At 40.3% G+C, this 21,655-nt stretch overlaps 1 protein-coding gene across 2 annotated transcripts in view; it reads left to right on the top strand.

Annotated features, from left to right (window-relative positions):
• Cacul1 (CDK2 associated cullin domain 1) overlaps positions 1-21,655 on the top strand; it is a 72,253-nt gene that overhangs the window by 15,782 nt on the left and 34,816 nt on the right. For both annotated transcript variants that reach the window (XM_028881015.2, XM_028881014.2), the window contains exons 2-3: positions 4,778-4,904; positions 6,242-6,344. In XM_028881015.2, coding sequence (XP_028736848.1) covers positions 4,778-4,904; positions 6,242-6,344 — 230 coding nt within the window. The remainder of the gene's footprint in view (positions 1-4,777; positions 4,905-6,241; positions 6,345-21,655) is intronic.

Consider the following 21,655-nt stretch of genomic DNA (forward strand, 5'->3'; position numbering starts at 1 on the left):
GAGAAGGATACAATATTACCTGAGGAAACAGAAGTGCAGAGCAAGCAAATTCCAAAACTAAGAAACGACAGAGACATCTGACTGTCTGGACAGTCACCCCAGGGTTCCTCTGTAACATTGGGGCATCTAACTTTGGACCTAAAATATCTGACGGACTTTTCTGTGAAGCTGGAATTTTGAAGGACTCTCCTACCTTGTCTAGGCAAAGTTTGGCAGTTGCCTTCTTTTGTGTCCTACTTGTTCAGTTTGGACAGCATACTGTCAGCAGTTGAGGCAAGGGCAGTTTCTTGCCCAAATGGCTAGCTTTGCCACAACAAAAACAAACTCCATATGGAGGTTCTTCAATGCCCATCATCCTTTTTTTTTAAATAAATTGGTGCTGCCAGGAGCAGATGTATCTCACTGTCATGAATAGTCTAGGGTATCCTAGTCATTAGTTATAGTTAATTTAAAAAGCTGTGTTTTAAATGCAGTTTAGCTTGCTAAGCTTGGCTTATTTTAAAATTGTCATTACCAAGTCAGAGAGTCAATACTATTTAAGGTAGCTTTCTTGGTGGGGAATAGGGGTAACAAGTAGAACTTTGGTGAGTTTGCATGAAAGCACTTTTGCCTCCTTTTTAAATATTGTTTTTGATATATTTCTACATTTAATTGATCACAGTGCAAGATGACAGACCACTTACTAGCAACCCAGAGAAGAAAATAGGTATGACTTTCCCTGGCTACACTGAGCTGTATGTGATGTGGGCCCATGGTTCTCAAACTTAGGCAATCTGGAGGGTCATTGGTGAAGGGAGTGTTGAACAGATTCTAGGGTCTCTTCCAACTCCAGTGTTCTGATCAGGTCTAGGGTGGTAGACTGGCTGCTTTTGTGTGTCAACTTGGCACAAGCTAAAATCAGAGAGGAGGGAGCCTTAGGTGAGGAAATGCCTACATCAGAGGCATGTTTTCAATTAGTGATTAGTGTTGGAGGGCCCAGCCCATAGTGGGTGATGTCATCCTTGGGCTGGTGGTCCTAGGTTCTATATATAAGAAAGAAGGCTAAGCAAGCCAGTAAACAGCAACCCTCCTTGACCTCAGCATCAGCTCCTGCCTCCAGGATCCTGCCCTATTTGAGTTCCTGCCCTGACTTCCTTCAGTAGTGAATAGCAATGTGGAAGTGTAGGCCAAATAAATTCTTTCCTCCCCAACTTGCTTTTTGGTCATGGCATTTCATCATAGCAATGGAAACCCTAATAAGACAGGTGGAGTCTGACAGTTCCTATGACAAACTGCCTTTCCAATGATGCTCCCTCTGTCATCAGGCTTCGAGAACCACTGTTGAAGTGTAATGATCAGTCTTTGCAGTAGCTAGACCAGCCTGGCGAAAGCACAAGAAGTAAATGCAAAAGGATTGTGGAGTAGGACCACCTTGATTTGCAGCAGCCCATGTGAAATGGAATTCCAAACAGCAAATAGTGTGCCTTGGATTGTTTCTCCAGCAAGCACTTACTTTGTTAGTCCACTTCACAGACTTTGACTACCCATCAGCAGTTCAGAGTTGGGGCACTAGCTTTTAATTTCTTCTCTATGGTGCTTGTGTCAAAACACCACCTTCCCATCCCTGCACTCCGGCAGGGTTTCTCTGTAGTCCTGGCTGTCCTGGAATTTGCTCTGTAGACCAGGTTGGCCTTCAACTCAGATTTGCCTACTTCTGCCTCTGGAGTGCTAGGATGAAAGGCATGTGCCATCACTCCTGGCTTGTGCCAAGTTTTAAAAAGTTAATTTGGTTGATGAAAGTGCCTGCCATGAATGACATATTTCTAATAGTTTCCTAGTTTTTGACAACTGTATAGTATCTCCCAAGTCCTGGGTTCCTCCTATTCATGTTTTAGACTTAGTTTCCTTTTGTTGCAGTAATGGTCAGTTTAACTACTTTTGCAGTAGGAGTCAGGCTGTGTGAGTTTGCTATCTTTTCCATATATATTTTGAGGCTTTGTGGCAGTTGTTTTGAAAAAATCACACAAATTTTATTTTGAATTGGAATGTCTTTTTGTGAACTCACATCTTCTAGTTTACTTACTTTTTCTTTTTTCTTTTTATTGAGACAAGATTTTTCATCATACATTCCAGGCTGGCTTTGCACTTACTGTGCAATTCAGACAATCCTCCTTCCTCAGCCTTCCAAGTGCTAAGATTGCAGGTATGCACCACTATGCCAGGCTATATAAGAAACACTTTTTTTTTAAAATCAAAAGTTAAGGCATTGTACTTGGGGCCTCATACATGCTAGGTGAGTTGTCAGCCACTGAGCTTAAATTTTCTAAATAGAGATATTAAGTCTTTAGGATAGTTGTCATCCCCCCCCCCCAGTTTTGAGGAGGGTCTAATGCATGCTAGGCAAGTGCTCTACAATATATTGTTGACTCTGTGATTCATTTGTTAATTAGACTTGTCACATTTCCATTTCATCTTTACCTCTGTAGCCTACAGCTTTGTTGATTCATTGTATGGTGTACAATTCTTTTGGTTCTGATACACATAGAGTGGTATATTGTTATTTCAGTTCCATACAAAGCATTTCAATGCCCGAAAGATCTCTCTGTTAGCTTTATAAATAAGCTCTTTCCTTATTAGTAACTCCCTGGCAATTATTGACATGTTTTCATCCTTATAGTTTTGCCTATGTTACTTTTATATACATGGTACTCTTACAAATATGGAGACTTTTGGATATGGCTTCTTACATTAAGTACTGCTTCCCACACCCAATGATGTTGATAACTGGACTCAGGGCTTCTCATATACTAGACAAGTATTCTACTGAGTTACATCCCCAAAATGTACTTAAGATTATGCTATACTGAAACTGAATGTGTTGGCATACAGCTATAGTTCCAGCACCTGGGAGGCAGGGGCAGGAAAATGAGCAGTTGAAGGTCATTCATGGCTGCATAGAGAGTTTGCGGGCTACATGAGACCCTGTCTCAACAAAACAAAACAAAAAAACTATCATTTTGTCTTATGAGTCAATAAGTCATTCTTTAAGTGCCCTTTAGTATACATTTTATAGCACTAAAAGTGAATTGATTTAGAGACAATTGAATAAAATGATAGCAGTGATGTGTGTGTGTGTGTGTGTGTGTGTGTGTGTGTGTGTGTGTGTATCTCCTTAATGGCTAAAGTTAGATGTTAGTAATGTAATAGTAAGGCTTTCCCTGACCTGGCCTCTCAGTCTGGAATTAGCCATGCATTCTGGAGGAATTAGCCATGCATTCTGGAAGAAGCCACTTAACCTTGCTTCCCAGTTTTTGGTAAAATGAGCAGTAAGATACTTGATCTGGAAGTTATTACCTCTTATCTTCCTGGGTATCTAGGGATCCTTGGGTAGTTCTTTTTTTATTTTTCTTCTCTTCTTCTTTTTATTAAGAGATTTTCTATTTGTTTTATTATCAACCACAGATTCTTCTGTCCTCCCTTCTCCCACCCCCCAGCCTCTCCCCAACCCACCCCCATTCCCACCTCCTCCAAGGCAAGGTCTCCCCTGGGGAGTCAGCAGAGCCTGGTACATTCAGTTGAGGCAGGTTCAATCCCCTCGTCGCTGCACCAAGACTGAGCAAAGTATCTCAGCCTAAGCACTAGGTTCCAAAAAGCCGGCTCATGCACTGAGGACAGGTCCTGGTCTCACTGCCTGGAGGCCCCCTAAACAGTTCAAGCTAAACAACTGTCTCACTTATCCAGAGGGTCTAGTCCAGTTCCATGGGGGTTCCTCAGCTATTGGATCACAGTTCATGTATTTCTACTAGTTCGGCTATTTGTCTCTGTACTTTTCCCAATCATGGTCTCCATATCTCTTGCTCATATGATCCCTCCTCTCTCTCGTCATTTGGGCTCCTGGAGCTCAGCCTGGGGCTTGGCTGTGGATCTCTGCATCTGCTTCCATCAGTCACTGGTAGCTCTTTTTAACATTAGTATCCTATTATAAAACACCTGTTATCCCTGGACTTAGGAACAGCTTGCTAAGGCTTTGAAAGAATCCATGATGAGGGTTTGAGTCTGTCCATTGAAATGAAGTGAGCCTTTAGTGCAAGGTTTCTAGGTCATTCTCTTTTTTGCCTTGGGCTTGTTAAGTTCCAGGTATGTCTGAGTGGTACTGTGATACCATAAATCTCAGTACATTTTGTGGGAGCCTCTTTTGGGACTACAGTGTTATTTAAATCTCTGGCCCTGTAGTCCAGTCATTAGGTAGATTTTCCACCCCCCAGGGATGTCTATAAAGATTAATTATGGAAGGCCACAGTTCTTGGAACCTTCTTGTAGTTCATTGATGGCTCATTATATCACATAATTGTGACAATCTGTATTTGAGGGTCAGGGTATATTTGAGAATGCTTCACTGATCATAGAAACTGACAGCAAATTGAGAAAGTAGCCAATGGCTGCTTAACATCCTGACTGTGTGTGTATGTGTGTGCTTATGCTCTCTCTCTTCTGCTCATTCTCTCTCCCCTATTTCCTCTCTCTTCCTTTCTTCTCTTTCCCCCCTCACTTCCCCCCTCTTCTTTTTTTGAGACAGTGTCACTGAGCTGTCTCAGTTCATTATGTGGATCAGGCTGTCTTAGAACTCAGAGATACCTGCCTGCCTCCGCCTCCACCTCTTAACTTTCTCTCTCTCTTTTAAAATTGGAATGGGATGGGTAAGTTATAAAAGGATAGATTTTTTTAAATGAGTATACACTTGCTATGCTTTGTATTTCCATGTTGCATATAGTAATGTTTACTTTACTTTTATTTGTAGTAATGAATGTTATAACAATTGAAGATTATAAGAGCACATACTGGCCAAAATTAGATGGTGCCATAGATCAACTTTTAACCCAGAGTCCTGGTGATTATATACCTATATCCTACGAACAGATTTACAGGTAAGTCACCATTTAATTTGTTCAAGTTTGAATGGGATTTGATTGCTGACAACATGAATGTGATATATAAAGTATGTAAGATGAAGTTGGATGTATATATTCTCCACCTAGTGGATTGGAAGTTTGGTTCAGAAGTGGTTTTCAAATCAAGATAGAGTATATACCACACTATTAACTTCCACCTCTGCTTGCTTGCTTGCCTGTCATATACAATGAAGAACCTCCCAGGCCAGTAAGAAAAACTAGTGGAGTATTTGCTGTAAAAATACATGGTTTTTAGGAGACCCTAAAAATACATCCTGTTGATGCTTGCCGATGTGCAGTTCTAACTCTCTTCAGCATTTTGTTACCTCTCGGTAAATGGAAGCAGTAGATTAGGAACTGGGGTGGGAAATGAGATCAGCACAGTGACAGGAAGAAGTGACAGCTATGTTGTTCCTCATGACTGGTGTGCAAGGAGGATGTATTGTAGCACGAATTTTAAAGAGACTTATTAATAAAAACAAACCTGGAGCTGGGTATTGGGGTGAATGCTGAATGATCAGAGAAGTAGAACAAGCCACAGCTAACCTCACCTCGACAACTCAGCCGATTGATCCTGTTTCCTCAAACTGGAAGCCTCTGAGTCCTCATCCAGAATGAATCTCAGCTGAACTGTGCTACTCAAAAGCCTGAAAGCTTAACTAGACTAGTTCCTGGTCCTCACGCCTTATATACCTTTCTGCCATCACTTCCTGGGATTAAAGGCTCACTTCCTGGGATTAAAGGCGTAAGTCACCATGCCTGACTGTTTCCAGTGTGGCATTAAACTCACAGAGATCCAGATGGATCTCTGCCTCCAGGATGCTAGGATTAAAGGTGTGTGCTACCACTGCCTAACCTCTATGTTTAATATTGTGACTGTTCTGTTCTCTGACCCCAGATAAGTTTATTAGAGTGCACAATATTTTGGGGAACACAATACCACCACAATGTATTGCAAACACCTTTGTGAGTTAGAAACTTTCTCTTTTCTGGTTATCACTCTCTTCCTTATTTTGACAAGTATTTTTTAAAAAAAGAGAGAAGCTGACTTATAAGGGGTTACCACATTCAGATGATAGATCCTCATTTTGGATTATTTTATGCTTATTTAATGTGTACTGTCCAGGTCATTTGAAGTTAGTTTGCATTGCTTCCCATCAGAACACTGACTGGGGAGGGTAGATTTTTCTTCCAGTTTCTGGTTGATCACCTATTGTAGGTTGGTGAGTTTTATTTTGAAAGTGTGCTTTAACATGGAATTGTGGGGAATACTTCTTCATTGACTTGGTTTTTGTGCCTGTTTCTTCTTGCAGTTGTGTATATAAGTGTGTATGCCAGCAGCACTCGGAACAGATGTACAGTGATCTGATTAAAAAGATAACCAGTCACTTAGAGCGAGTCTCCAAGGAGCTGCAGGTAAGGAGCTGAGTGCATCAGTGTTTGCTGCTTTGAGTGTTTGTGGTGGGGTGGAACTAGGCTGTCATGAACAGTTGGGACCTTGTTAATTTGATTTACCACACAAGTATATACTTTTTAGTTGGATAACTGACTAAATGATCTAATCTTTAGAATAAATTGCTTGTAAATTTGACATAAATTATGGAACTTTTTATTTGGAATATATTTCAGCTCATAACTGATATTACAACGTTAGCATTTCTTTTATTTAAAACCATGTTCTCTGTTAACTTTACTATCTGGTGAAATTAAAAAAAAAAAAGTAGGTCCAATATATTTTAACTTCTTTTTTGAATTTGTGTTAGCGTTCAAGAGTGAGTGGTTTGCCTCCTAGTTTCTAACACTTGTAGTATGAACAACTGAAACTATTTGCAAACCCTTGCAGAAGATCTTAATATCTGGGAAACAGCAGAAAACCCTCCGTGGGGTGCCTGACCTCAGACAATAGCTTCATGCTAGAGCCAGGTCTACACTTGGATTCTGGTGTAGAACCTAGAAACTCACTCAAGTTTGGTGACCAAGGTTCACTCCAGGGTGAGGAACAGCTCCAACAGTAGGCTTTGTGTGTGAATTGTTTCTCACTCACCTTGTAGTTTTTTTACATTTTATCTTGTGTGTGTATGGGGCGCGATGTGCACATGTACCACGGGGTGCCCTTGCTGTACAGTTGGTTTTCTCTGTAGATGTAATTCTGAATGGTTTTATTAAGTAAGAAACACAGAGCCAAATGCAGAGTTAAAAGCCCAAGAGGTCAGAGCAGCAGCCAAGAGCTAAGACCAAAACTGCCTTCTTACCCCTCGCTGTCATCCTTCCCCTCAGAAAGAGACCTACTTCCTGCGTGTCTGTCTTTTTATTGACTTTCTGTTCTGCCTTCTCATTGGTTGTAAACCCAACCACATGACCTCCTCATCACTGCCTGTCTGTACAGACATCCAGGTCTCTATGGTTGGTATTGAGATTAAAGGCATGTGTCTCCAAGCTGGCTGTGTCCTTGAACACACAGACTCTGCCTGCCATGTGATCAGGATTAAGGACATGTGCTACCACTGCCAGACTTCTGCTAAATGACTTGCTTTAGCTCTGACCCCCAGGCAACTTCATTTATTAATATACAAATAAAATCACATTTCAGCACAAATAAAATATCACCATATTTCTCCTTTCACTGTGTACATCCCAGGGCAGACTTAGTTCATTACAGCCGGTGTCAGGCGTCTTCTCATCTACCTCATTGGCCCAAGGTTGTTTATTTTTTTCCCCTTCTTTTTTCTCATTTATTGACAGAGCTACATTTTATAAAATATACAACTTTGCCTATTATTTTCATCTTTTTGTAACTAAATACACCATAATTGATAACAGATATATTTACTGCCTGGGTATCTTGTGTCAGTTGTACAACCCCAAGACTGTATATTATGCCTTAAATAGTTTGCTTTTAATTCTGGACTCACCTTTCTCCCCAAACTCTCCTAAAGGCAGCTTGCTGCTCTGGTCTGTTTGTCCTGTGTCCTTTTGATTGATACTGATTAATCTTTAGGTAGCTTTTAAACTAATAACACTTGGATGAACAATCAGTCTGGTCGGTAATGTCATCTTGTTGTTCTTAAAGATACCAGGTTAGACTCCCAAATTTAGTCGTATCTGTGTCAGCTTATGTTTCCTCATCCAGCTAATACAACATTTTACAAAACTAAATTTTAACTTCCTATTAGAAAAGACTTATTAAAGATTAAAACAATATAAAGGTGTTGTGCTCTTCTTTTTAGTATTTAAAAAACTCTTAGTAAATGTCAAGGTATATTTGATGTAAAATCAGGGGATTTATTTTTTGTAGCTAGAGTTTTCCCCAGTCCTGCTTGGCCCATAGTCAGGACAAATCTCTCACCTGCCAGGCCCGCAGCTGCTCAAACCCAACCAAGTAAACACATAGAGACTTATATTTCTTATAAACTGTATGGCTGTGGCAGGCTTCTTGCTAACTGTTCTTATATCTTAAATCAACCCATTTCTATTAATCTATAAGTTGCCACATGGCTCATGGCTTACTAGTATCTTAACATCTTTTCATGGCGGTGGCTGGCAGGGTCTCTCCTCCTCAGCCTTCCTGTTCCCAGAATTCTCTTTTCTGCTTGTCCCGCCTATACTTCCTGCCTGGCTATTGGCCAATCAGTGTTTTATTTATTAACCAATCAGAGCAACATATTTAACATACAGAACATCCCACAGCAATTTTTAGAGGCCATATACATCCCAATGAATCTGAAAAATATTATTTTCTTTAAATTTTTTTCCCTTGATGTTCTGGGAATTATATAATCAGGGTCTTGTGCATGCTAAGCATGTGCCCCCCCACTGAGCTGTTCTTGGCTTTTTTGAGACAATTTCACCTGGGCTTCACCTAACAAACACCTGCTGAATTACAATTGTGCCAGACCACCAGTGATTCTTCTGCCTTAGCTTCCTTCGGTGCTGGGATTATGGGCGCACCCCACCCTGCCAATGTTTAATTGACTTTTTTTTGGAAGATGGTAACCAGTTTTAAATAGCTAGTTAAAGTAGGTAACAAAATGGGGACAGAGTGGGAGGACAGGGAGGGAGATACCATGATAGATGAGGACATAATGGGAATAGGAAGAGGCAGGTTGCTGGGGAGGCTCTCAGGAATCCACAAGAATGACTCCACCTTTGTCTGCTGGCAGTGGTCCAGAGGGTGCCTGGACTGGTCTACTCTGGTGACCAGTCTAGTGAATAACCTAGCTGTCATCATAGAGCCTTTGTCCAGTGACTGATGGAGGCAGATGCAGAGATCCACGGCCAGGCACCAGGCTGAGTTCCGGGAATCCAATTGATGAGAGAGAGGAGGGATTCTGCAGGCAAGGGACGTCAAGATCATGATGGGAGGATGTGCAGAGATGACTGGCCACACTAGTGGAAGCCCATGAACTGTGGAGTGGTGTCTGTGGAGCCCCCATGGGACTGGACTAGGCCCTCTGGATACGGAAGACGGTTGTTTGGCTTGAACTGTTTTGAAGGCACCCAGGGGATCTGTCCCTGGTGCATGGGCAGGCTTCAGGGAATCTGGTGCCTATGGTGTAACGCCTTGCACAGCCTTGGTACAGTGGGAAAGGGCTTGGACTTGCCTAGGCTCAGTGTGCCGGGATCTGCTGACTCCCCATGGGAGACCTTGATTTGGGGGATATGGGGATGTGGGGTGGCTTGGGAGAGAGAGCTGGGGGGTGGGAGTAGGGAGGAGAGGGGATCTGTGGGTGGTTTGTGGAGTGAGTAGAAAATTTCTTAATAAAGAAAAATGAAAAAAAAATGGGGACCTCAGACCCTGGTCACAGCTTTGTGAGTTATTAGTTGTAGGCCTTTTTATTAAACATGTTAAAATCATCTTGTCAGCTTGTTCAACATTAAGGTGAAGTAGCTTTATTGAAATATCTGTGGTCCCTTTACACTAAGTTGTAAGATACCCTTTTTCTTTTGCTTCCTGCCTTGCAAAACCTCCTTTCTCAGTATTATATTCATTTCTGTTCACCTATAGAGAGCCTTCCTGGAATTCTTGTCTAACCCTCAAAACAATACAGAACAGAATAGAACAAAACAGAATAAACAGTTGGCATTTGTTTATGACTCCTAGTAACAAGCCTGTTAGGACTGTGGTTGTGTTACTGTCTTTGTATTCATGTCCAACTACTTCTCTGGCTCATGGGAAGCAAGGACTCTGTCCTGTTTCTCTTTTTAGCCTTAATATCTGGCACAACCATAACTCAGAAAACACTTGTTGAGTGGATGCTTGTCAGCCGAGTTTGACTTGTACCAGTAGTAAAAGTATCATGACTAGTCTTTTGATAACTGATCTTCATGTTCTCTAGATGGTTAGGTAGTTTTCATGGAGACCAGAAGACTATGACAAGTCTTACAGGGCAGGGCATTATATTTGGGTGGAGCATGTTATTTGTAACCTGGCTTTTAAAATTCTTGAGCCAGAGTAGTATTGTGGGATGAGTTGCATTTGGCAGATAAGCAGAGATTGAGCATTGCAGGTGACAGATCAATGGGTTGGACCCACAGGGCATCAGCCTCTGTCAGGGGCATCTTAAAATAGCTATGGTTTGACTTATTTATCCATATTTAAAGGCACATTCTGTTGGAGACACTCAAAAGTGCCATGTGAAGTAGCATTCTGTATTTATTTTTGGTATTGACCTAAAAGCTAGAGAATATTGTTTTCAGATCTTAATAAATTAGTCTGTCAAACCTAAATATTTTTGTAGGGTAGCACAATCTAACTTAGTGTTTTAAAACACTTACTCTACACTCCCACATATACCTTTCATCTTGGGATAGTGTCTTTTCTACCCCTTCGATAACTTAAAAAGTTGCTTGTTGTTGAATTGGTAAAACAAATAGCTAAACCCACTTAGTATTCTTCTCATTTGTTCCTTCACTTGATGCTTGTCTATATTCTATTTGAGATTGTTGGTACAGTTTATCCTGCCTACTTTTCTTTCTTTCTCTGTCTCTCTCTCTGTCTCTCTGTCTCTCTGTCTCTCTCTCTCTCTCTCTCTCTCTCTCTCTCTCTTAAATCCCTCTTCCTATGATTTCTGACCACTTTAAATGCCATAAGGAAATTCAGATTTAAAATTTTTTTTTCTGTATCTCCAGAGTATTTGAGTTTTTAGTTTTTTTGATTCTCAAATTAATGGAACTAATTATATACAGAAAATTGTTTTACCAATTTAGCAAATACTCTGCTTAGTTTTTGTTTTTGTTGTTTGTTTCTGAGACAGGATCTTAGTATGTAGCCACGACTGATTTGGAACTTGCTAGCCTCAGAGAAATCTACCTACTTCTGACTCTCCAGTGCTGGAATTAAAGGCGTGCACTACCATTCCTGTCCTAGCTGCTTAGTTTTGCAAAGTTCTGTTTAAATTTATAGAAATCACTATACTTGGGCTGAGGTCCTGGAGCAGGACTTTGAACATGGCTTGCTGAGTTCAAATTACTTCTGATAGATACGTCACATTCATGGCTAAGGTGGAATGCCTCGATCCAACTCACCTCTCTGGCTTGAGATCTCACATTCATATTTGGGTCCTCTTGCTCTTTTCTTTTGCTTTCAGGTTCGATCAGTTAGTAGGCTCTCATACTAATTCCTGCTGATACCTGCTCCAATGCAGTATTCTTTTGTTTGCCTTTACAGGCTCTTCATCCAGTTGAATAATGTCTTAAGAATCCCTAAATTTGTGACCATATATTCTGTGGTGTGCATACATGCATGTGTATGTGTTTGTATTTGAGACAGCACCTTACTGTGTAATCTCAGCTGGTCTCAAACTTACAGAAATCTACCTGTCTCTGGTTGCCAGTTCTGGGATCAGAGCTGTGCACCACCATGCATACCTAGCTTGTGGCCATATATTCTTGTTCAGAAACTTAAAGACTCCACCACCTGTTTCAAGTAATTATAGTTAAATTCTTAGTCATTATTAAAAACAAAACAAAAACCCTAAAACAAAAAAAAAGCTGAATTGGTTTATTAGTTGCAAGCATTTCTGTTGGGAAATTTGATGTAGCTAGCACTTTCTGTCCCAAGTATGCAAGATATTCTGTTAGGTACAGTGGGAATGTCCCTGATAAGAAGATGTGATTTGGTTCACTCCTGCTGAACAGTTTTCAAAAACAAGACCAGAACTCAACAGAAAACTAAGGAATTAGAGGGCAAATATCTGAGATGAGGAAACTTAGGAGAGAGGAGCTTGACATTTGAACCATCTGCCTGCTAGGGCCACCTACCTATTCTGGAAGGGAGGAGACCACTGTATTCCAAAACATGTGCGTGGACTCTTCTGTTGAGCGGCATCCTCAGCTTTGGACTGTGGAATTTAATAGAACTCTGATAGACTTGAGGGGAAGATATAAAATTGACCATCAAAGTTCATCAAACTGAAGGAATAGATCCCAGTAACCGTAAGAATGACAAACTGTAGACTGACTTCTTCATGCTTAGATTATAATGGTCTAGACTTGCTGGCACCTTTAGTCATGAGAAGCAAAAGTAGATTCTCTCTGGAGAAAATAATTCTTCCTTAGGCATGAATTGTTAATAATTTTCATAATCATTGTCTGGCATTCAATCAGAAATAACAAGAGTTGTAGAGTTAGATAATTGTAAAGTCTTAAGAAATATCAGATAAGAATTGATAATTCATCACCAGTAGTCTTTTTAAAGAAATATTATAGAGCATTCTTTTGATAGAAATATGTCTCAATATAATGGTTTTTTGCATTATCTCGTTATATTTTATTTTGTCATATTTATTTGTTACCTCTTAGAAGCCTGCTCTTTTCTAATGAGAGACAGAAAAGGAGTGGATCCAGAGGGGCGGGAAGGTGGGAAGGAACTGGGAGGAGTAGAGGATGGGGAAATTGTAATCAGGATATATTGTATGAGAAAAGAATCTATTTTCAATAAAAGGAAAACAGAGAAAAAAGTATTTTTATGATAGAAGGATGTTTATAGGTAAAAATTTGGTAATTCATATTGGTGTGAAGAACAGTAACAAAACAGGTAAATTTATGTAAATTATGTTTTTTTTTTTACATTAATTTACTTGTGTGTGTATATGTATGTGACATAAAGAGCTGTCTGGAGAGAGGGAAGGGGAGGGGAGACTCTTATGCACATGTAGAAGTCAGAATAGTTTGCAGGAGTTGATTAACTTCACCATGTCAGTCCTAGGGATCAAACTAAGGTCTTCAGGCTTGGCAGCAATTACCCTTACCCATTGAGCTGTCTCATTAGCTCAAATGATGCTAATTTCTTAGAGGGTATAAAAGATACATATAACCAGAACTCATGACAATAATATATAAGGGTTTGGAAGCAAATTGATTTAAGATGTTCTAAGGACCTTGTATTATTTGGAAAGTAGCAAAGTACTCATTTATTTTAGACTAAAGTAAGGCAAAGATACAAACTGTAAACTTGGGGTAACCTCTAAAGGGGACTAAATATAACATGATAATAGAGGGAGAAAATATAGTAATTCAAAAATAATCAAGCCAAGAGAGGGAGGAAAAGGACACAAAGAACAGATGAGGCATAGACTAGTAATAACTTAAACTTCAGTCTGTCTATCATTGTATGAAATGCTAAAAGCTAAGTGCTGCATAAGAAAAAGCAGTAACCAGAGGCATGGAATCCTGCAGCTCTACCAAATGTTGCTGCCAAGAGGTACAGCTGAAAAATATGGATAAGAATACAGAAAAATTAAAAGTAAATGTTGGAAATGTTAGACAAGGCTGGGGAGATGGCTCAATGGAGAGTTTCCAGTCCCCAGAGCCCATTCATAAGCCAGACACATAACACCAGTGCTTCTCTAGGGACATGGTGGAAGACAGGAAAATCTTTGGAGGCTCATGGGCCAGGTAGTCTGGTATGCATCAGAAACGATGATGATGGGAGCTGGAAGAGATGGCTCAGTAGTTAAGAGCACTGACTGTTTGTCTAGAGGATCCAGGTTCAGTTCCCAGCACTCACATGGCAGCTCATAATTTTCTGCAACTCCAGTTACAGGGGACCTGGCACCCTCACCTAATGTAAAATACCAATACACATAAAATAAAAATAAAATCGTTAAAAAATGATGACAATAACAGCAAAAAGAGGCTCTATCACAAACAAGACAGAAGGTGGAGGTGTTTGTTTTAAGAAAATATGGTTTAGAGTAAAATTTAAAATGCTAGGTTAGAAGACAGTGAAGTTTTTGAAAAATCAAAAGCCTTAGCATTTATCTCAAACAACAGATGAGACCTAAAGAAAGCATTAAAACACGATGCCAGCTTGTTAGACCACTGCATTGTTTATAGCCACCCAGATAACCATGGTTCAGAGCAGAAGGAACATGCTGCTTAAAATCAAAAGCCGACCAATCCCAGCCTGGTTAGGGCAGTGAAGAAGATGGTCGCACCAATGAAGGTTTGTCATAGAGGGGACCAGAGGACTTGATGGGCAGAGGCTGCTCTGTGAGCTTGCCCAGGTCTTAAGGAGTAGTCCTGTGAAGAAAATAGGGAAGGGTGTTCCAGTGTGGTTGGCAGGGGAAAGGTAGACTAGATTCAGATGGTGGAAGCCCTTGAATGCCAGGAATTGTGTATTAGAGGATCAGTGTCATAAGATGGATTGGGGTGGGAAGGATGGGATATGAGGAAGTGCTGACTGTGGTGACCTGACAGGTCATCTGTAATTCCAGAATCTAAAAAATAAAAACCTCTGAAAAAGGATGTCTTTTCATAAATTTGGTATCCAAACTCATGCATTAAAACTTTATCTAGGGGCTAGAGAGATGGCTCAGTGGTTAAGGGCACTTGTTGCTCTTGCAGAGGACCAGGGTTCCATTTTCAACACCCACATGATGGCTTACGATCATCTGTAACTCCAGTTCCAGGGATTTGGATGCTTTATTCTGACAGCTTTGAACATTAGGCTTGCATGTGGCACATATGCATACATGCAGGCAAAACACTCATACACATAAAAACCAGACAAAACTTGATCTAAACTTGTGTGAACAATTTACTGGGACTCTTCTTAACTTTTCTCCTAGAAAAAGCAGTGTGTGTTCTCAGGCCCTACGGGGTCTTTAAATAATACATGATTATGTACTACAATGCCTTCTAAATTTGCCAAGCTCTGAGTAAACTAAGGTATACACTTGGCCCTGGGAGTCTTGACGAAACTATGGACCAGTTGGAAATAAAAGGGAGAAAAACTGGCCTGGTCTCATAGTTCCAGACTATCTAGGGGTACATAGAGTAACTTTGGTGCTTAGAAATGATACGGCTGCAGAACCCAGAGATCATTTCTGTTTAAAGAAAATGTTAGGTGCTCATTAGAGGTGGGTAAATAGAAAGTCAATGTTTTAGAATGTTTGACTTTACAAATATTTAATGTATATATGCTAGGCCTTGCTAGTACCTAGAAACTAGGGTTACAGAAAAATTACAGTATGGCTTTATTTTTTAGCTCCTTTTAAGGAAAAGTTGTAATGATCATTTTAATATTCTGAAATGTGAAGAGTGACAGGGTAGGAAGATAAACTGAGTTCCAAGTCCTGGCTAATTTTCTCTGCTGTGAAATTTCTCAAATTTATTTCTCACTTCCCATCTCATTAATTTAAACCTCCTTGGATGCTTGACTAGACAATAAGAAAAGATATCTTGTATCTTGGCTTTATACTTTCCCCTAGTCTGTTTTAATTTTCAGACTTCTTATGCTACCTTTTTTTTAGCCCTTTGACTCCATTTCCCTCAAGAGCAAGGCCATAGCCTTTGATGAGGAGTTCAAGGCTCCTTGAATGCTGAATGCTCCCTGAGAATTGCACAGCAGTTTCTAATATCTACTTGTTAACACATACCTTACCATTAATTTTAGGACATGTTAGTTCCGACTGAAAGGACTCTGTTGTGGAATATTTAACTATGTCAAGATGTGTTACATTTGTTTATGCTGCAGAATATTACTTTAACTGTGTAAAGGTGTGTTACGTTTGTTTATGCTGCCTTTGTTAATGATGTAAAGATGTGTTACATTTGTTTATGTTGCATTTGTTTTAATTATGTAAAGATGTATTGCTGTTTCACCTTGCCTGCCTGGTCTAATAAAAAGCTGAACGGGCCAGTAGCTAGGCAGAAGAGGGATAGGCTGGGCGGTGGGCAGAGAGAATAAGTAGGAGCAGAAATCTAGGCAAAAGGAGAGAGAAGGAGAAGAGAACAAGGAAGAAAGAGAGGGACTGGCCTTTCGCCAGACATGGAGACAGCAGGAAAGTATACAGAAAGATATATAGGAAGGGGGTGGGGGGGGCAAGGTAAAAAGCCCTGAGGCAAAACGTAAAGAGAAACAGATTAAAATAAGAGTTAAGCTAAGGCCAAGCACTCAAAACTAATAATAAGTCTCAGTGTCATGATTTGGGAACTGGTTGGTGGCCCAAAAGAAAAAGCCTGCTACAGGAATCTATTAGTCTTTTTATTTATTTTTATTCATTTTATATACCAACCACAGTTCCCACCTCCCTCAACCCACCCCAATCCACTCCTTAGTGGGTAAGGCCTCCCTCCCCTGGGGAGTCAACAATGCTTGGCATGTTCAGTTGAGGCAGGACCAAGTGCCTCCTCCGGCTCCCTGCCCCCCCCCTCCCCCAATCAAGGCTGAGCAAGAGACAGACGACCTGAACTTGTGGAAGCACATGGACACTAGATTGACAGCTAGGGAGCCTGCATGGGACCAAACTAGGACCTCTGCATATGGGCAACAGTTTCGTTGCCTGGTCTGTTTGTGTTACCCTTGGCAGTGGGACCAGGATCTATTCCTGGTGCATGAGCTGGCTTTTTGAATCTATTACTCTTTAGCAGTCACTCCCCTTTGCTCTTGGCAGCCACTGAACTTGTTCTAGATTTTGCCTGTTTTGGATACTTCAGACAAATACATCACACAGTATGTAGTCTTCTGGTTCTGGTAGTACAATGTTTTCAAGGCTTAGTGATACTTGATTAGTACCCCATTCCTTTTTATGCCCAAATGATATTCCATTGTAAAGACGATGACTGTTTGCTTAAGCTTTATTGTAGGTAACTGGAATTCCCCCCACCTTGCTTTCAATAATACATTTGAAATTAACAGCATTTAAGATGAATTGTTCTGTTGTACTCCAATCTGGGTAATGTAATTTAATTTAATGACTATAACATTCTTTATTTTTAAAGCTGTCTTAAATGGTGATTCCACATTTGATGTGTGTGTGTGTGTGTGTGTGTGTGTGTGTGTGTGTGTGTGTGTGATGCAGAATCTACTGAAACAGCTGTGAAGCACTTTTCCCCCAAGCAATTTTGTTGATAAATTTGATGTACTTGGTTGAATTTCAAGTATATCTCCACTTTAACCACCTGAGCATTGTGGCTTTTGATGTAGTTCATAGTCACTGACCATTAACAGTTGCTCATTTTCAGTCATTTGGAGCTTGTGCTTTGTATTACCTACTGAGCTGTTTAAGCAGAGACTGTTTCCAGGGAAAGACAATAACGAAGTGGGGGGAACAGCGCAGATAATGCTGCATTCAGGTCCTGACAAGGAGCAACCAAAAACAGAGCGGGGGAGGGGATAGTAAAAGTTTTCATTTTTAAATCTCCAGACAGAACTTTAAATTTATTTCTTTATATTTTGTGTGCATTGGTGTTTTGCCTGTATGTATGTCTGTATGAGGGTGTTAGATCTTAGGAGTTACAGTTGTGAGCTGCCATGTGGGTGCTGGGAACTGAACTGGGATCCTCTGGAAGAGCAGTCAGTGCTCTTAACTGCTGAGCCATATCTCCAGCCCCCTCTAAACAGCACTTTATAGAAGTGTTTATCAGCTGTTTAATTAAAAAGAAGTTGACTGGGTACACTTAATATAATATAATAAAACTAGTAATTTTGGTACCTTTTAAGATAAATATATCTTGGTTTCTAGTTACTATAATTGACAAACCAATCAGTAATGAAATTAGTTGAAACTAAGCCATAATTAGTTATAACTTTATTCAGGCTGTACAAACACTGACTTATATAAGTCTTCTTACTCAACTGCCAGTAAAGGGCCAGCCATGTCTTGGTGTTAAGATCTCAGCAGGTGTTGTATTGCTATTTGCTTTTTGCCCAGTGGGTGGCAGTACAATCCAACTGATTGCTTACAGCTGCCTTAGCAAAAAAAAAAGACTTAATTTTTAATTCTGTTGAAGTACAAAGTGTGTCTTAAAAAAAAAAAAAAAAAACAACAAAGACCCTCTTTACTTCCAGTATACTGTTTTTTCCTTACTAGACTGAAGATTTTAGGTAATATAATTATTGGGCTGGAGAAATAGTTTGGTGATTAAGAGTACTTGTAGCTCTCAAGCAGGACTGGAATATGGTTCTGCCACCTACATTGGGCAGCTCACAACAGCCTGTAACTCCAGCTCCAAGAGGTCCTGATGCATTCTTCTAGACTCCATGGGTATCTATGCACATGTGGTCATAGGCAAACACACACCCCTCTACTTACCTTAAAACAAAATTGCCTGGTACCCTTTCTTCCTAGATCTCAAACAAATATATATCATTACCAATTATTGAATCATTCACTTGTGAATACTGAAGGCTTTTCTGAGTAAGTTATCTGGAAGTCTTTTTTTTTTTTTTTTTTAAGATTTATTTATTTATGTAAGTGCTCTGTCTTCTGTACATCTTCATGAGAGAAGAGGGCATCAGATCCCATTGTAGATGGTTCTGAGCCACCATGTGGTTGCTGGGAATTGAACTCAGGACCTCTGGAAGAGCAACCAGTGCTCTTAACCACTGAGCCATCGCTCTAGCCCCTGTTTTTAAATCTAAACTAGAACTTAAGCAGTTGCAATCACAAGTTATTTTTATAAGAGAATTTGCCAGTGAGATACTGACTCTCAGCCATATCGACAAGTGCTCATTCAGACAGTAGTTTTAATGTTTACCATCAGCCTTTGATAGTAGAGACTTAGCCTTAACCTGTAATATCATAGGCCTAGTGTGGTCTTTCCCAGACAAATTCAGAAGTGACTTTCTGTAAGTTGCTATACAGCTGAGATTCTTGAGGCATCTGCTTTTTTCAGTTGAGGCAGATCCTGAACTTGGAACTTAGACAGCAGATACCTGCATTTACTTATTATCAGAATGTGTAGAGTACATTTACAAATTGAATTTCTTTTACTTAGTTTAAGATTTATTATTTTTTTAAGTTATGTGTATATGTTACATGTTTGTGGAATTATGTGCATATGTGTGCTGATACCCTCAGAGGCCAGAAGGTCAGATTTCCTGGAGCTGAGTCATACAGCTCTGAGCTCAACAGTATGGGTGCTGGGAACCAAAGTTTGGGTCTTCTGCAAGAAGAGCATATGCCGCTTATTTCCGAGCCATCTCTTTAGTTCCCACAGATCACAGATTGTATTTTTGTTTAATGTTTGTTTTGAGGTAGCTATGTAATTGTTTCAAAAGATAAAAATTTTCTTTTAAAAAATAAATACTTCATGGTTCAGCAGTTCATAATGCTTGCTGTTCTTCCATAGGACCTAGGTTTGAATTGTAGCACCCACATGGTAGTCCACAACTTTCTGTAATTGCAGTTCTAGGGGTCATGCATAGTACACAGACATACATGCAGGCAAAATACCCATATACATAAAATAAATAATACTTGAGAGCTGGGTGGTGGTGGCGCATGCCTTTAATCCCAGCACTCAGGAGGCAGAAGCAGGCGGATCTCTGTAAGTTCAAGGCCAGCCTGATCTGCAGAGTGAGATCTAGGACAGGCACCAAAACTACACAGAGAAACCCTGTCTCAAAAACCCACCCCCAAAAACAACAACAAAAAACCAAAAACTTGGGACTAAAGTAATGTTTGCTAAGTATTAGGAGACAGAGGCTCACAGGTAACTATCCCACTCTCAGACTCCAGGGGAGAGCAGGTGTGAGTTGCAGGATGGAAACTATGAGGAATTCTATGCTGTTGGTCACAGTGGCCAGTAATGATTCACTGTACCTTCATTTGTTCTCTAACTTGAATCCAGGGCTATCACTATTAAAGAGGAAGAAGTCTGTATGTTCATTGTTTCCTGTGTGGAGTTTGTCAGTCTTAAGAATTTAGTTCAACTAGTGTGCTTGCTAGTTTTCTGTCATCTTGACACAAGCTAGAGTCATGTGAAAATAGGGAACTTCAATTGAGAAGATGCTTCCATAAGATCTGGTTGTAGGACATTTTCTTGGCGGAGGGCCAAGCCTGTGGTGCCATCCCTGGGCCGGTGGTCCTGGGTTCTATAAGAAAGCAGGCTGAGCAAGCCATGGGAAGCAAGCAAATAAGCAGCACTCATCCATGGCCTCTGCATCAGCTCCTGCCTCTAGGTTCCTGCCCTGTTTGAATTCCTGCCCTGACTTCCCTCAATGATGGACTGTTAACCTGGAAGTTTAAGTGAAATAAAGCCTTTCTTCCCCAAGTTGTTTTTAATCATGGTGTTTCATCACGGCAATGATAGCTTTAACTAAGATACCTGGTTAGACATGGCAGGTTTACGAGGAGGAAATCTTGGATATCTGATACTCAAAAACATGAATATTGGGCTAGAGAGAGAGAGAGAGAGCACTGTGGTTAAGAGCGCTCATTGCTCGTTTTGAAGGCCTAGTTTCAGGTTCCAATACCCACATGACTGCTCACAAACATCTGTAACTCAAATTCTGAGGGATTCTCTTCTGGCCTCTACTGCTATCTTCAGATAAAATGCTCAAATATGTTTAACAAAAGATAAAACAAGTCCAGGGTGCTGCTGTCTTAGTCACTGTTCTATTGTGATGAGACACCATGACCAAAGCAACTCTTAGAAAAGGAAGCATTTGATTGGGAACTGGCTTACAGTTTCAGAGGCTTAGTTCATTATCATCATGGCAGGAAACATGGTTGCAGGCAGATGTGATCTGGAGAAATAGCTGAGAGCTACATCATGATTTGCAAGTAGAGAGAAGTGTTGGGCTTGGTGTGGGTTTTTTTTTGTAAAACCTCAAAGCCTACCCCTGAGGACACACTTTCTCCAACAAGACCACACCTCCTAATCCTTCTAATCCTTCTCAAATAGTGCTACTCCTTGGTAACTAAGCATTCAAATATATGAGCCTTTAGGGACCATTCTTATTTAAACCACAATAGCTACTATGAAGATAAAAACATAAAAGAGATGTGGAAAGCAGCATTCTTTGCAGTCGTCTTCTTGAGGACATAAACCTTGTTCATAAACCTGTCTTCCATCTTTTAGACTATAGGTATGAGTAAATATGATATTCTGAATAAATAGATAAATAGTACATTCAGACATTTCATTTACAAGAATAGAAGTTCTTCAGTGTACATACCTGTTGAGTACTTCTGGGGGCTCTGAAACTTGTTGAAGGGTTCTACAAAATCAAGGCTGGTTTTCTACTTTGTATTATTTCCTCTTGTAATTGTTAACATTTGCAGTGATGAGGTAAGCAGTGGTGGGTAAAATTGCTAGAGCTTTTTTCACTTGTATATGTGTGAATTAGAAAACAAAACAACTCATCCAGTCTTAGGAATATTTTACATGGTAGGGTATGATTGACATATGCTTGTAATCCTACCACTGGGGAGGCTTAGGAGGAGGATCACTGCATGTTTCTCAGTCCAGCAAGTTTACGGCCAGCCTGGCCTATG

The sequence above is a fragment of the Peromyscus leucopus genome, chromosome 1 (assembly GCF_004664715.2).
Source record: "Peromyscus leucopus breed LL Stock chromosome 1, UCI_PerLeu_2.1, whole genome shotgun sequence".
Classification (NCBI taxonomy): domain Eukaryota; kingdom Metazoa; phylum Chordata; class Mammalia; order Rodentia; family Cricetidae; genus Peromyscus; species Peromyscus leucopus.